We start from the raw sequence: 15019 nt of genomic DNA, 5'->3' as shown, positions 1-15019 counted from the left end.
GTATTTTTTTTTTATATCAGAGTTCAAGGTTTCATAAATTTTAAGCAACCTATTTTTAGAGAAATAATGGTTTCAAAATGGTCTGTTCAGATGCGTTAATAATTGAAAATGACGAGGATTTTTCACCGTTCATATTTTAATCAAATTGAGCAAGATTTCCTGAAACCCATTTGAAATTGGAAAACATTTGGTATAGAAGGTTCCATGTACTTTAAAGAAGTTTGTATCTTTAAGTGAGAAAGTTTAGTCTCATCTGCTAAACCTTTCTTTCAAATTAAAAATCAGTAAAATCACAAACACTTCAGCCAGTTGTGTGTTCTGAGAGTAGAAAATGAATATATATTATTGTCTTGAGTTATTTCTTGGTTATGTCTTGAATTTTTTTGATTTTCTCACTTGATCGTACGGCACTTTCTTGTTCGGTTTGTGAATTGCGAGCGCACTTTGACTGCACTGACCAGACTTCCTTGGTGTTTTGTTGCAGACGTCCTGCCAGCCTCTCTTGATTTATCAGGCACTGATTCCGCACTTTACCCGTATGAACAGGATAACAAATTCCGCGAGTTTTGGTTTCCCCCGACCAGCCTGTACCCCTACTTTCTGCTGCCCCCCACCTACCGACCCTGGCCGTCCAAGCATCCCCCTCCACCTCCGCACTACTATCACGGCACACACGAACACCACCACTTTTCGGTCGTGGACGAGCCCCATGTTGTCAAGGCAGGCCCTCATGTCCCCGTTTCAGTAAACGTGATTCCAGCAGCCGAGAACGACTCGATCGACGCCATCGACACGCAGCTCGAGAACCCGCTGTTCGGCGTCCGCGGCGGCGCCTCCCACGCCGACGTCTACCGCCTGCTCCACTTCAACACCTCCGTCGACGACCACCACCGGCCCACCCACAAAAGTACGTCCGCACCCCCAACTATCATAATATGTGTCGCATTTGCTCAAAGGGTCGCCGAGAGTTACGATTCCCAGGAGAAAGATAATTAACCAAGTTCCGAGCTTCACATAATTTCAAGTTTCTGCTTTTGGCCGCATTTCCCAAGGCGCACTTAAGTTATTTTGATGGTTCGGAAGTTTCGAATGCAATAAAACTGGCAACGAATAGAAATTTTAAAAAGGAGCACCGGTAATTTATTTTATTCCTGAATTATGAAATAAAACCAACATTAAAATCACAATCAGAAAAGTCGCACCCTAAAACTTCAAATCAGAGGTTTTCCTGCCAAATAAATTTCAACCTCTGGTTGAAACAGCTAGAATTTTTTACCCCGATTTTGACGTTGGTCATGATTTGCCCGTTGCCCTTCTTCAATTTAAAAAGAAATCAAATTTGAAGAGAATAGCATATTTAAAAATTCAATCTTTAATCTAACGAAAGCCATTTAAAAACCTGCTTCCTCATATATTAAATAATTAAATTAATAATTATAAAAAATTCAACACTTTCCCTTTTGATTTAAAAAGTTATGGTGGTGAAAAAGTCACCTGAAGTCACAAAACAAAATATTTTTTTCTTGGCAATACGGATTTTTAAAGAAAATTAAAAAGTAATCATAAAAAAATACAATATAACAATAATTTGCTTCAAGTTTTAATTACATTAATTAATTGCACTAAATCTCAAGCTCAATGAAATTATAATCATTAATTAGGTACAAAAATTGTTTTCGTTCATTTTGAATCAGTTTTCTATTTTCAACAGTCATATGGAATTGTCCAATTTTTTCTCTGCTATTATTACAAGAAATTTTCATTTCAAACAATAATCAATGGCGGTCCTTTATGAAAGCTATAAATGTGCATCCATGCTGTTCTCGTTTTTCATACAAATATGTAAATGGAACGGCCGTCGTCACCAGTCGGCACATTTTCACGTCGCCGATAAATTATTCGAAATGTACGAGCAAACAAACGGACACTAATTCCGCAAATTGCCAAATGATATACTCTCCGCGAGCCGTTTCACTTTGAGCGCAATTCGCTCTGGTAATAACGAGGCAATTTGCCGGTAATTGCGAGCAATTATCTCAATTGTAATAAACAAAACAGTCAAATCGATATGAAACTCCTGCGAATCTCTCGTCGACCCTTTCAGCTTCTAATAATTTTAGTATTTTTTCTTTCGTACAGTAGTGCATCGTGTTTGATGGTCTTATTTGTTGTCTGCTTTTCCTCAAATTTGCAGCGCCACATCATTTCTTCCATTTTCTGTCCCATGTGTAAAAATAAATGTGCCACACTAACGTATATAAAAAAACGCTTTTAGCACACCCAAGGTAGGTCAAAGTTTGAATCGAGTGTATTTTTAGCACAATTTTTCGGATGCAGCGCGTTCCGCAGTGTGCAACACAAAAAGCTGATAATCAGCCCATATAATCCTTTCTCGCGCGGGACGCAGTGAACTAAATATTGCCTGCCGCTCCGAGCGCTTTTCAATTTTAATTCTATTCCGCAACTCAAACAGCTTTTGGGGAAGTGTTAAACAGTAAAAGTTAATATTCAAAAAAGAAAATAAGCGAGCAAAAACTATATTCAAATAAAAATCCGGTTTTATTGGAAAATATCAGCCAATTAAATTGTTTAAAACTGGATTAAAGTGAATTGATTCAGTTTAGCCTGACTTTTCTAATTTTTATTTTGACATTATAAAATATCTTAATTTATGGCATATTTTCATGTTGATTTAAAATATTTAGTATTAAAACCGTTTTTTTTTCATTATTCTGTGACTTACTTCAATTTTTAGACTAAACTGAACAAAAAATCTTAATTTTATTAAACTTTTTAGCCTTTTTAACTAAAACTACTTTCATTTTAAAAAGGACTTTTTCACCGCCAAAATTTTCATTTTATTTGAATTAATTTTCAATGCAACACTGCCCCCGGTCTTTGTTTCTTCTCGCGAGTTTGAGCATCTGCTCTGGCGCGGATTATTGCTTCCTGACTTGGCTCTTCCTCTTTTCGCCCTCGATGCTGCTTTTTAATAAATTCGGCCGAGTGTCCCGCATTTTCATGTGTCGTTAAACGCGAGATTCGAAATTTAATTTCAACACACACACACCCTCCACTGCTCGAACGTACTCGCGAAAAGCTGTTATGTGAAGCTTTGCGGAACCGATCGCGTTCTTATTTTTATTTTTCTTCGGCTTTTGTCTCTCGTTTTTTTCGTCCTATCACTCGAGCGCGCATTCAATAAGCAAGAAAATCCGTCATCGCCAGCAAACACCCCTTTTTTGTGCAAATGCTGGCGTTAAATTTGATTTCAAGCCGACTATTGCATTTTTATAGTTTCCCTTCTGACAATAACCTCCAGCCATAAATCTGTTCCAATCTAGTTGTACACAAGAAAATTCCTTATAAAAATGTTTATCCGTTTTTATTCCAATATAAGTTTGGAAAAAATTGACAGAATCTTGCAATGGATGAAGACAAATAGTCAAAATTTACTTTTAAAATAATTTAAGGACTCCTTAATAATAAATAACAAATAAATTCTTGGAAATTACTGGAATAATTGGAAAATTTAACCACACAATTTTGTACAGACTAGATTTTTCCATCCGAATAGGAGTTAATTAATGTGTAAAAAAAATATACAGTAAATTGAACAAATTTTCAATCCATGAATGTAATAATTAAAGTCCAATTCTGAAAACGTTTGGGTTATTTTGATTAATCTCCATCTCAAATTTGTTTGCTAATTTTAGACTGGGCGCGTTTGTTTTTTTAAGGATTCGACGAACTGAAGCCTCTGATCCGGCCACGGAAATCGCGCGGCTCAGTCTGAATAAATGATGCTCTAATTAATTAACACGCGCGGCTTATTTATAATTCATTGCGATATTGACGCTGCAGGGTCGGGGAGGGTGGGGGGAGGGGGCGTTCAATAAATTCATGCCGACACTTGCATTATTAAATTTAACGAGTCTCTGTGTGCGTTTTGTGCTGCGTCACCTTTTCGGCTGAAAAATTAATAAGTCCGGCCGGCATCGTCGAAAAATGAACCAATGGGGTGGCGAATTTTGATGGGCTTAATCATAGAATCACATCCTTTGAATTCCAGCACAAAATAGGAACCAAATTTCTGAAAAAGTCTTTTTTTTATTCTTATACTTAAAAATGATTTTATCTGCGGAGTTCCTCAACTAAAATTAAATAGTATTTTTCATATTAATCAAAATCTTAGCCAACAGTTGCAATTTTAAATTTAATTTCTCACTTTGAACCTTTAAAAAGAAACAATTTTGAAAGTAAACTTGAGCATATAATTATGAACCACCCTTGAATTTTAGCTGACTGTGTGAAGTCGTCGGTTGTTTGCCTAGTTATGAAAACATTCCTCCACTAGAACAATGTAGCGCAGCGAGCAAATTAGCTTGCCTTCGACTCACTCTCGGCTGTAATTTGTCTTGGAACGACGGCGAAACACGACCGCAATTTCCCTCTCTTTTCTCGAGAGAGCGAGCGAGCGAGCCGAGTCAAATGTATGCAAGCCCGCTCGTCGTTAGCATCACGCGGGTTGCATAGCGTCGCTCGCTGCAGGCGTTCCGCTGCAGCAACTGGCCGGGGCTATTCAATTACGCGCAACAACTCTCGGGCGACGAATTAATTTTAAATAATTGTTCGAAAGTTGAAAAAGGCAATTTTGTCTGCATGAGAATAGTTTCAAAATTTAATTATCAAGGAAAGCTAAATTCAGTTGAGATTTTTACCTGCCAAAATTGCATTTTTGTGTCAATTTCATTTTAATTAAATTTGTTAATTATCTTCTTTTTAATGCGGCGATTTTTTGATCTCAGATTTTAATTGAAACCTCCCCGGTTAAGTTGTTTAAGGGCAAAACGTATGGGTAAATTTTTGAAGATGAAAAAGTAAATTAAATATGATATCTTTATTTAGTCCTTAAATAATTTTTCCTAAAAACATTTTGTGCTCAGAAATTTCAGTGAAATTTGCAAAAAAATTTATGATATCATTTTTTTTTTGTATGAAACTAGGCCAGAGAGTCGTTTTTAGTCGCGTTAAAATGAGTTTAATTTGCAATGTCGGATTCATTGTTGAGTGAATTCTCAATTAAAATTACTATTCACTATTGTGATCAAACCTTCTTCGTCCTAAAATGCAGCATTAGGAATTTCAGATCAAAGAAATCAATTTGTTTTAATGTAAAAGTTGATTACGGATTGATTGACACAAGCAAATTTGTGAATTGCTGTTTGAAGTCGTTCCTAAATAGGATGATTAAGAAATAACCCGTATTTTAATTAAAATATTTCTTATTTGAACAATAATTTAGTTTATTTTTGAAAAAGTCTGGTCAGAAAATTGGAATAAAAGATTGGCAATAAATATTTTGATCGGATTCTTACAACTTTGCACATGGTTTAATTTTTCAGAGATTTAAAATGTTGAAAAATTTTCTAAATCTTTTTACTGAAATAAAATATTTGCTTTCATTTCAAAAACGAATTTTTTAAGCTGTGTCTAATCGAAATCAGAAAAAATTCCGTTTTTTTTTTTAAATAAAAATCTTTGCAAACATTTATGAATGATCTAAAAGTTTCACAATAATTAAAATAAAAAATACACGGGTCAATTCTTTGCAATATTAAAATAAGAAGACAATTTTCTTTAATTTTATTACTAAATAAAATATTGTAATTTTATGTCAATAATAAGAAATTAGGTATCCAAATAGTAACTTCAGACACTTTAAACTGGGCTTTACAAATTGGAGTTGCGGACTCGAGCCATTCATTAGCAGTTTTTAGTTGGCTGCAGATGGAAATCTATCGTAGAGTGGCGGCGGCAGTGATTTTATTTCCATGTTCGGGTGGGGAAATCGGAAAGCGGCACGTGTTATTAATGTTGGTCGCATGCATGTTGGCCCAATTTGCGCCGCGCCAGTCTCGTGTTTCAATTTGTTTAGCCGCGTATTTATTTATGCCGCCGGCTGGGAAATTAGTGAGGCAAATATAATGCACGGCGGGGCCTCTTCGCAAACGTCGAAATAAAAGTATCGGTTGTTTGTAATCGAAACGCGAGAAAATCGGGGCGTGTAATTAATTAAGTGGACAAATATTTGCGAGTGAATAGCCCCGGCGTATTTATTTATGACTGGTGCTGTGGAATGCATGAGCAAACTAAAACACGGGGGATGCATAATTCATCCGTCACCCTCTCCGCCCGTTTATTTGCCTATTACGGCGCTTTAATTTGCCTGCTAATTATTAATGCATCGCTTCATTTGCCTGCCTGTGTGCCCAGCGATTTTTGCTGCAATCTCGTTTTCAAAAAAAATTCGCATGCATTTCTGTGTGACTTTGTGGGTTTGTGCACTCTCAGAGGTTGAAAATTTGGTCCTGCCGGAATTAAAATATTGTATTATTTTTAAGCCAAAATTTTTAATTCATAAAAAGAATTTGTGGATTCTGCATAAATAATGCAAACAAATTTTTTTAACGAAAAGAAAAATTTTTTTAAAACATTTCTATTTACAATTTTAATCAAATTAAAATAAAATTTTGTTTTGAGGACCATGGGAATGTTTGACACTTCTTTTGAGGGTGCATTTCGAGGGACGTGTTTGTTTCTAGTTGTTAATCTTGATGATGTGCTGCACACAAAAAGTTGCGTGTCTAATCCCCAAGTCCCTGTCGTCCGACCCGTTTTTGTTCCTCTCGCTCTCACGCGGCGAGCGATAATGCAGTGTATCACAAGCCGCAGCAGCATTTTGTGTGTTTGTGTCGTAATCTAGGTCCTGTGTGTGCGCATAAATATAGTTTAGAGCCGCCGAGATGTTATTAGCCGGCCTGTGGCCAATACACTGTACCTGCGCTCGCTTACAACATCCCTAACGTAGCCAAAATTCTAACGTAGCCAAAAACCGCGGAAACGCACGGCTGGTGGATTTTAGCCAAGAGGTCGTTATGATAATTTCTAGAGTCGAGAAAATATTGCATTAATTTTAATTTCAGTTTATCAAAGAAGAAAATCTTGTTCTTGAATATGAAAAAAAGACCAAATTTCACCACCAAAGTCCAAATAAAAAATTCCAATCGAAACTTTTTACTCAAAATTTGCATCCCTCTTGATTCAATGATACTAAAATTAAAATCAATATTTTCCATTAAATTTGGCTTAAATATTTTTAAATCCTCTGTAAAAAGCTCCAAAATTTTCAATCATATTTAAATTAATTAATCCTACCCCGCTTTATAATTTTTCTCCAAAGAAATAATTAATTTTGTGTGCGAATTTGCCTGTTTGCAGGCGCGACGGACAATGAAGTGTCCCGCACGTTCAGCTTCCAGAGCACGTGTCACCTGGCGCTGGACATGTGCAACAACAATTACAACTGCCGCTCGGCTTTACTGCCCGTCCTGCAGTATTGCGACGCGAGCCGCTGCGCCAGGGACGCGTGCATGGCCGCCCTGCAGACCTTTTACCGCGCCGTCGACCTCAAGTGGAGCCTCGAGGTCGCCTTCTGCCTCTGCAAGTCAGTGTTCAATCAAGTCAATTACGCTCCCCATTGCCAAAGAATAATTAAAATTTTGCCAAAAACAATGTGGATGAAAAATTTTAAATCAAGATTGAGGAATTAGATCAAAAATTTGTTCAATGAAATAATTGTGAAAAAAATTAGCAAAGTTTTTAAATCAATGGATTTTTTTTCTAATATTAATATTAATAATAATGCTCAAAATTATTATTAAATTTTCAAATAATTTAAAAAAAAAATGGGATTCGCTTCTAATGCTTGTGTGCTTTTGTGTGCATTTCAGGAAAACGGACAATAAACACGACGAGTGTCTAGTTGCTCAAGAGCAGTTGCACCCCCTGTGCGCGCAGAGGGTGGACGGCGCCGCCATGCCCACCTGTCACTCGCTGGCCGAGGTGTGCCGCGAGGAGGTCGGCTGCAGGTATAATTATCTGTCCCTCTCTTTTTCCTCTTTTCCGCCCGGGCACGCACAATAACAAGCGGCTCCATTTGAATTACAAAACACGTCGCACGCGTGCCCGGTTTTATACCGCTTGGTGGAGCAAAAAAATGTTTAAAAAAAGCAGACACTTACATTGCGAGCTGTCACAGATCGACTAGTGCCTGTGTTTTGCAGTTTTTTACCGAAATTTTTTTACATTGCAAAAATCTGCGTTATTTTGTAGATATTTTTGATTCGGAAACCTTTCTCTTTTAATATTCATTTAAAACAATCGGATTATTTTATTTTTAATGTTAAGATATTAAAAAAAATCATCTTTAATAAAAAAAAAAAAAATGTAAGCAAAATTTAGAGTAGCGTTAAAATAATTACTAAAATAGTTTTCTTCATCCTTCTTTATATTTATTTAATCCAAATTTTCCACTTTTCTCAGCTTTTGCAGCTTCATCTTTCATTTTAAATATGTAATTTTTACCCAAAATTCATTGAAATTTATTTTTTATCACATTCATTAGTTTTAATTTGAAATTCTGCCTCTCAGGGTGAAATTGGAGTTGTACGAACAGTCCTGTGCCGTGGACAGCGTGACGAAAAAGTGCGCCGGGTCGCCGGTCGAATGTCGAAAGGCGATGCTCGGCATTTTGGGCACAAACCTGAGGTCCAACTGCGGCTGCAAAAACATGGACTTCTCGCAGCTTTACGACTGCCTCGGCTGGCAAAGACTTCTCTGGGTCAATCCCTGCGTAGGTCAGTAAAAGGAAATATTAATTCTTGTAAAAGTTGAGCGATAAAAGCGGCACTTGTTCTGCTGAGAGCTATTAAAAGTTTGAACAAGTCTTTCTTAGCCGCGGGGCGATTCCTCCGTGCTAGACAAAGCCAGTTCAGCGCGTCTGTTTAATTGGAAAAGCGATTGTTTCAATTGGCGTGGTAATAACTTTTAAACGCTGAGAAATCAATTTCAAGTGGAAAAGCTATTCATGCCAGTTTCATCAAGATGAAAGTGGATGAAATTTTAATAAATTTATTACAAAATTAGAACTTCAATGTATTTTCCTAAGCAATGGAACTATTTTTACTTTAAAATTAACAGAAAAATGTATATTTCTAATCTACAAAAAAAATATTAAAAATATGATTTAAAAAAGAATACGAGTTATATGACTTAGGATTGTGCTGATAAACACAAACAGCCTTAATAAATTTTTTACAGCAACAACTAATATTTTTTTGTACATTTTATAATCATTATTATTTTTTATGGAATTTTCTAATGCTTAATTTTTTTCAAAATCCTTAAAACTGAAAAAAATCAAGTGAATTTGTCCACAATGAAGCTGGATAATAAAATAATGATAAACACTGTGAAAAAATTGTATGCTTTCCATTTTGAGTTACAATTAAATTTCAATTAAAACAGGAAATTAATACAAATTTTCATTCAAGTTTCATTAAAAAATTAAATAAATTTGTCTTTGAATCAATTAATCAAAATTAAATCTGGAATTAACATTATTTTTCAAATTTAGTTGAATCCCAGAAAGATTTCCACGCCAGCAAACTGCCGCCCCCGACGACGGCGCCCCCGGCGCCGCCTCCACCCCCAGTGTACATCACACCTGCGTGGACGTTGCCGCCGCCGCCTCCGACGCCGCCCACGGCCACTGTCTCTCGGACGACGTCCACCCCTCAGACGGCCGCCCCCACAACGCCACCCCCGACCCGCCCCACAACCCTTACGAATCCGCCGGCGCCGCTTCCGGCGGCGCCAACCACAACCACCTCAACGACGACGACAACAACGACCACCACGCAGGCCGCGGTGGTCACGACGGAGGCCACCGAGCCTCCCACTACTACCCCCACCACCACCACGACCACCCTGCCCACCACAACAACAGAACCGCCAAGTGAGTAAAACAACAAGACCGAATTGATTTCAATTAAATAAAATAGAAAGTAAATTGAAAAAAATTACTTTATAGCATCTATTGTTTGTTAATACAAATAATATGGAAATCAAATAATGAAAGAAAGGTTTGATGAATAATTTTGCGGATAATTATTTGCTTGTAGAAAGGTGATTTTTACGAATGTGCTCAAAAATTAAAAAGAAATCTTATAATTTAATAAATTTTTTATTGTTATTTTATTTAATTTTTGGCAGAATATTTTTTTTATCTTTAATGTTCTGCTTTTTTACTCTAGTTCTAAGTTCAAATTTCAGCAATTAGTGCTTCATTAGATAAAAAAGTAGTAACAATATTTTATTTTTATGCTTCATGTTAATAGAATTTGACTACTGAAGAGTCGTCAAAGACTCTTTTAGAATTCGTTTTGCATAAAACCTTAACTTTCTCAAATCAAAAGCTACTTAACATTCTACTAATTGCTATTGTATGTAGTTCCAAAATCTGGTTTCAATTATGAAAAATGAAAAATTGTAATACTTTCATAATTTAAATATTTCAGAACGAATCATAAATTTGTCCTTAAATTCGTTTATTTTCGGTTTATTATTCAAAAATTCTCATCAGCAAAAATTATTCCAGCTTTTTTTTTAAATATTTTTTAATTCATATTACCAAACAAAGGAGTCTGGTTATATTTTTGTTTCAAACAATGCAATAAACCAACAAAAAATTAGTGTAATTTGTAATTCATTAATTTTTCTGATTAAACTCTCATTTTCACATTATTTTTCTTGTGAGCATAGGTTGAAAAACTTGCAGTCGCTTCACGTTTGTTTTGCGACAGTTTATTTGAAACTGTCCCATTACATTATTCTGTCTCTCATTAAAGTCTGTACCGTGAACGACGAAAATATGAGTGGCCTTTCCTCCTCTCACAGTCGGCGTTTCCTTCCTCCTTCCTGCACGTCTTCATTAAAAAGCTCTTTTGTGTTTTTCTACATTTTTTAGCACAAAAGGGGCGTTCTGTTATTACAAGGCAAGAATAACAGCTTAATTACACCGAAAATTACTGTCTTTTCTGCGTCGACCGCAATTCCTGAAAGTAATTAATACATTTAAAAGGGGAGAGAAATTTTCTTTTTACAATATTTACCAAAAATGCAACTGTTACGCTCAAGTTGTAGCTGCAAAAGCCTCAAATGTTTAACAAAAAGTATTAAATGGTAAATTTTTCAAATGCTTTTTGATGAAAATGTTTTCTTTTTAATTATAATGTGTGTGTCGTAAATAAATATTAAAAGATAGCAATAAATTCTGAAATAAAGCCTCAAAATTGTCTAGAAAAACATGATTCCTAATTCTAAAAAAAATTCAGTTTTGCAAATTAGAAATTTGTCAGAACTCATTACGGAAGTTAAATAAAAATGCCAATTTTTCTCTGTTCTTCTTTCAATTTTTTTAAATTTTCCTTGCAGAATTCTGCGTGGTGCAGCGGCCGCAACAGAAGGACCAGCACATCCTCGAGGGTTCCGGCAAAAGGGTAAGCGGCTTATTTACTATTTTGGCAAAAAGGGCGCGGTTCTAATTAGCGGCTGCTTTTCCAGCTGTACCGCGAAAACGAGCAGGAGTGCTCGGAGCTGTGTCAGTGCAACGAGGGTGAGCAGCTGGTGTGCAACACCCTGTGCGTCCAGCGGGCGCCGTGCAAGACTGATTTCGCATTTTATAACCACGCGGCGCCGGCCTACCAGGCGTACAGGGGCCGCTGCATGTGTTACTCAGGAAAATTCATCTGCATGCGGCCAGCCCCAGGTGAGCGAAATATTTCATTCTCAAATTAAGATTTAGTTCTCATGGAGACCTGGCATGCGCTGGCGAGCGCGGACTGTGTTTTTCATCAAATAAAATTTGCTGGGGTATTTGGTATTTATCTCCCTTTTTTATTATGATTCGTGGCAGCTCTTGTCTCTCTAATGAGCTAAAAATGGCGCTTTTCCAATCATCATTCCACTTCATCAGTTGTATATAATTAATCCCATATCTTCCACCGCGCCACCTCCATTTAGCAAGGATTAGACTCTCAAGGGGCATTAATTTTCCTCCTTCTGCTGCATCAAGCTGATTTTGATCGAATCTGATTTTTTTTAGATACATACAGCCTGCCGCATGGCGTCTTTTTGTTCCTCGGCTACAGCGAGACAGATGAGAATTTGCTGCGGCCGCACATCAACCTCACCATCCACGACACAGTCGACGCGCTTCAGCACGTCATTCGCTTTCAGCCCTCGCCAAAGGTAAATATTCAAATTCATACGATCTTTTAGAAGTGAAACATTTTTAATTTAAATAATTAATATAAAAAAATTAATTATATAAAGATTTGTGGAAAAAAGGAAAATTTCCTATTGGGCAACATTTTCAAATGTATATTCGGGTTCAAAATTATTTTGTACAATATAATGATTTTCCTCAACCTCATATTTTTAAAAGGTTTTTTATATCTTCTCCAGGTAGTGTAAGGGGAAAATAAAAATAAGTCTTTCTGCAATCCACAATTCATATCTCCCAGGAATGAAAAGTGGTGCATTTTTTCCTTTTTTTACTTGAAGGAGTGCGTCGGGTTTTGCATTGCAAATGGAAAGAAAGGCGTGTAAAAAAGGCACAAGCATACAATTCTGAAGAGCAACCGTAATGTTAGTGAAAAATAAAATTCCACAGTAACAATGGGAATGGAAGTTCTATTGTTAATGTTTCTTTTATTTTCCTCGAGATGCTAAATTAATTTATATATTCAAAACAATTAATTGCAAGGAGAGGCTTGACCTAAAAAAAACTGGTGAAGTAATAAATAGATTTGATTATGATTTTATTAATCAGCAAAAATTTGCTTTAAAATTTTGATTCTGCAACAGAAATTTTTTTATATATTTTGGAGTTTAATAAGTTATTTATAAGAGAATCAAGCAAATGCATAAATCAGAATTTGAGGATCCATCAAATTTAAGCTGAAAATCAATTCATGTCAATCAAGTTAGCAATTTAAAATGAAAGTTTCAATCAATTTTTTTTTTATAAATTGAGCTACAACAAAAATTGAAGAGTTCCTCCAGTGCAAATGTGTACCAAAAAAGCCATTTACGCATATAAATCGATTGATTTTTTATTTCATCGGGCTTAAAACTTTCATCAGGCTGAAAAGCCGGGCCGCAATTATTCATTGTCAAAATACTGCAATATAAATTACGCGCTGAATTTAGCCGGCTCGCTTGTGCCGTCGAGCGCCTAATGGGGCCGGCGAGCGCGCGCGAGCCAAAAAATCGCTTTGTGATTTTTAATCCGACACGGCGAAAATGCAAATTAATCCGGTCGACGAGGGGAGGATTTTGTGTACGTACCTGCAGCGTGTCGATTAATTTGTCATTTGCAGGGCGAGTGCGCGCTCTTTTTGTACAACATGTCCAAGGAGAACGTGATCCTCGTGGCCAAACTGGTGAACGAGAACTTCACCTACACCAAGGAGGGAGTCTCCAAAGCAACCTTGCACCAGCTCCAGCAAGAGAAGGTATCAAATTTTACTTCAAATTAAAAATTTCCAAGATATTTCAAACTCTAAGCTTGAAAGAGAGAAATTTAGGCCTTGTTTTTCACGTTTTTTCATTTTAAAAACATCTATTTTTAAATAGAAAAATCTCCAAAATATTTGTTTCACGTTTAAGATTCTTTCAGATAAATACTTTTCCTGGAGTTTTTTTCGAACAAAAATTTTTACAAAAACGGCGCCTTTTTTTGTAAAACAGTCTTTTTCACTATGATGTCCACAATTATTACTACATTTAAAAAAATTTATATTATTATAAATGTGAAATATTATTTCATTTTTAAGCTTTAAAATTAAATGATTATTAAAAAAGTAATTTTATTGTATTTTTTTTCATTTCCTATTTAATTTATGTTACTTCAAAACAGAAAATAATATTAAAGTTTTGACTCGAGTTGAAAAGAACTGTCGGGCATGCCTATAATTGGGCTTCGGAGAGTTGATTAATCAATTTCGAATGCAGAGTGCGTGTGTAGCTGTTTTTGCTCCACTCGCGAGCTCTGTGTAGGTGAAAAACCGCAGAGAGAGATGAGAATTTACAGCGGTTAATTGAATTAGCAGCGAGCGCGCCTGCAAATTTTGATTTATGGCCTCTCATATTCTCTCTCTCAACCCCCCTCCGAGTGAGTTATATCAATTGGACGCATTTTGCTATGCGCATTCCATAATTCATACCTGAATTACCTGATGCATTCCAGTCATTTTTTGATAGATCAATTATCTAATTAAACCACTTACAACACTTTTATGCTCAAGTAAAAATAATTAAATAAAACTTTTGCAATTTCTTTTTTAATTCAGCAAACATTTTAATTTTTGTTGTAATAATTTGAAAAAAATTGATAAAATTCGCTCCAAAATTAGTTCTGAAAATGAATATTTTTGTCTCTTGTCTCAATTTCATCATTTCATCAACAATGTTTGGAAAAAACATACTTTCTTACTTTTATTGACAATTCTGAACTTTTTTTTTAATTTTTCAGGTTGTACATATCAGCGAATTTAAATATAGGCACTTTAAATAGCCATATTTTTTCTAGACTACTCTGAAAATCAGTGCCGTCTTCAATTTTATCCTTCTCATTCCTTTTTTTTATATAAAAAAGATCCATTTAAAAAGGTATTATGCTCAAAAACCACTTGTTCCATTTAAGTTTGAGAATCAGTGAACGCAACAAAGAACAATCTTTCTTTCACTGAAGAGTGAGAAGCCGATCCGCATTATTTATTATGCTTTGAGTGGCGGTTTTTCCTCCCGTCGGAAATTCCATTTGCTATTCTTCGCGGCGGAACTTCTTGTTCTTTTTGGCGAAAAAAAAGGAACTCGAAGTGAACAACTTTTCCATTAAACATCTCGCACCTGCCTTGCGAAATGGCGGTTGCATGAATCTTTAATTTCCCACCCTCGTTGTGGCCAAAAAATCAGAGAGAGGAGAAAATTTTTGCACCTGCACACAATGTTTCCCCCGTCGGGGGACGAGAAAAAAAGAGTGGATCATTTTTCTCGAGAGTGGTGCAGCCTTGCTTGCTCTCTGCCTAATGACAAAATCAATTTGCAAGTG

The 15019-nt window shown here is 36.0% G+C and overlaps 1 protein-coding gene across 6 annotated transcripts in view; it reads left to right on the top strand.

Annotated features, from left to right (window-relative positions):
• LOC132193967 (uncharacterized) overlaps nt 1-15019 on the top strand; it is an 82380-nt gene that overhangs the window by 63561 nt on the left and 3800 nt on the right. The window contains exons 6-14 of one of the 6 annotated variants that reach the window (XM_059614969.1): nt 764-907; nt 7282-7507; nt 7794-7931; nt 8494-8699; nt 9479-9859; nt 11338-11402; nt 11467-11671; nt 12008-12153; nt 13287-13421. In XM_059614969.1, coding sequence (XP_059470952.1) covers nt 764-907; nt 7282-7507; nt 7794-7931; nt 8494-8699; nt 9479-9859; nt 11338-11402; nt 11467-11671; nt 12008-12153; nt 13287-13421 — 1646 coding nt within the window. Of the gene's footprint in view, nt 1-484; nt 908-7281; nt 7508-7793; nt 7932-8493; nt 8700-9478; nt 9860-11337; nt 11403-11466; nt 11672-12007; nt 12154-13286; nt 13422-15019 lie in introns of those variants that run through there. The other 5 variants (XM_059614968.1, XM_059614967.1, XM_059614970.1 and 2 more) reach the window with 5 other exon arrangements.

The sequence above is a fragment of the Neocloeon triangulifer genome, unplaced genomic scaffold (genome assembly GCF_031216515.1).
Source record: "Neocloeon triangulifer isolate White Clay Creek 2 clone unplaced genomic scaffold, ASM3121651v1 ptg000005l, whole genome shotgun sequence".
Taxonomy (NCBI): domain Eukaryota; kingdom Metazoa; phylum Arthropoda; class Insecta; order Ephemeroptera; family Baetidae; genus Neocloeon; species Neocloeon triangulifer.
This window is presented reverse-complemented; position numbering and strand designations above follow the sequence as displayed.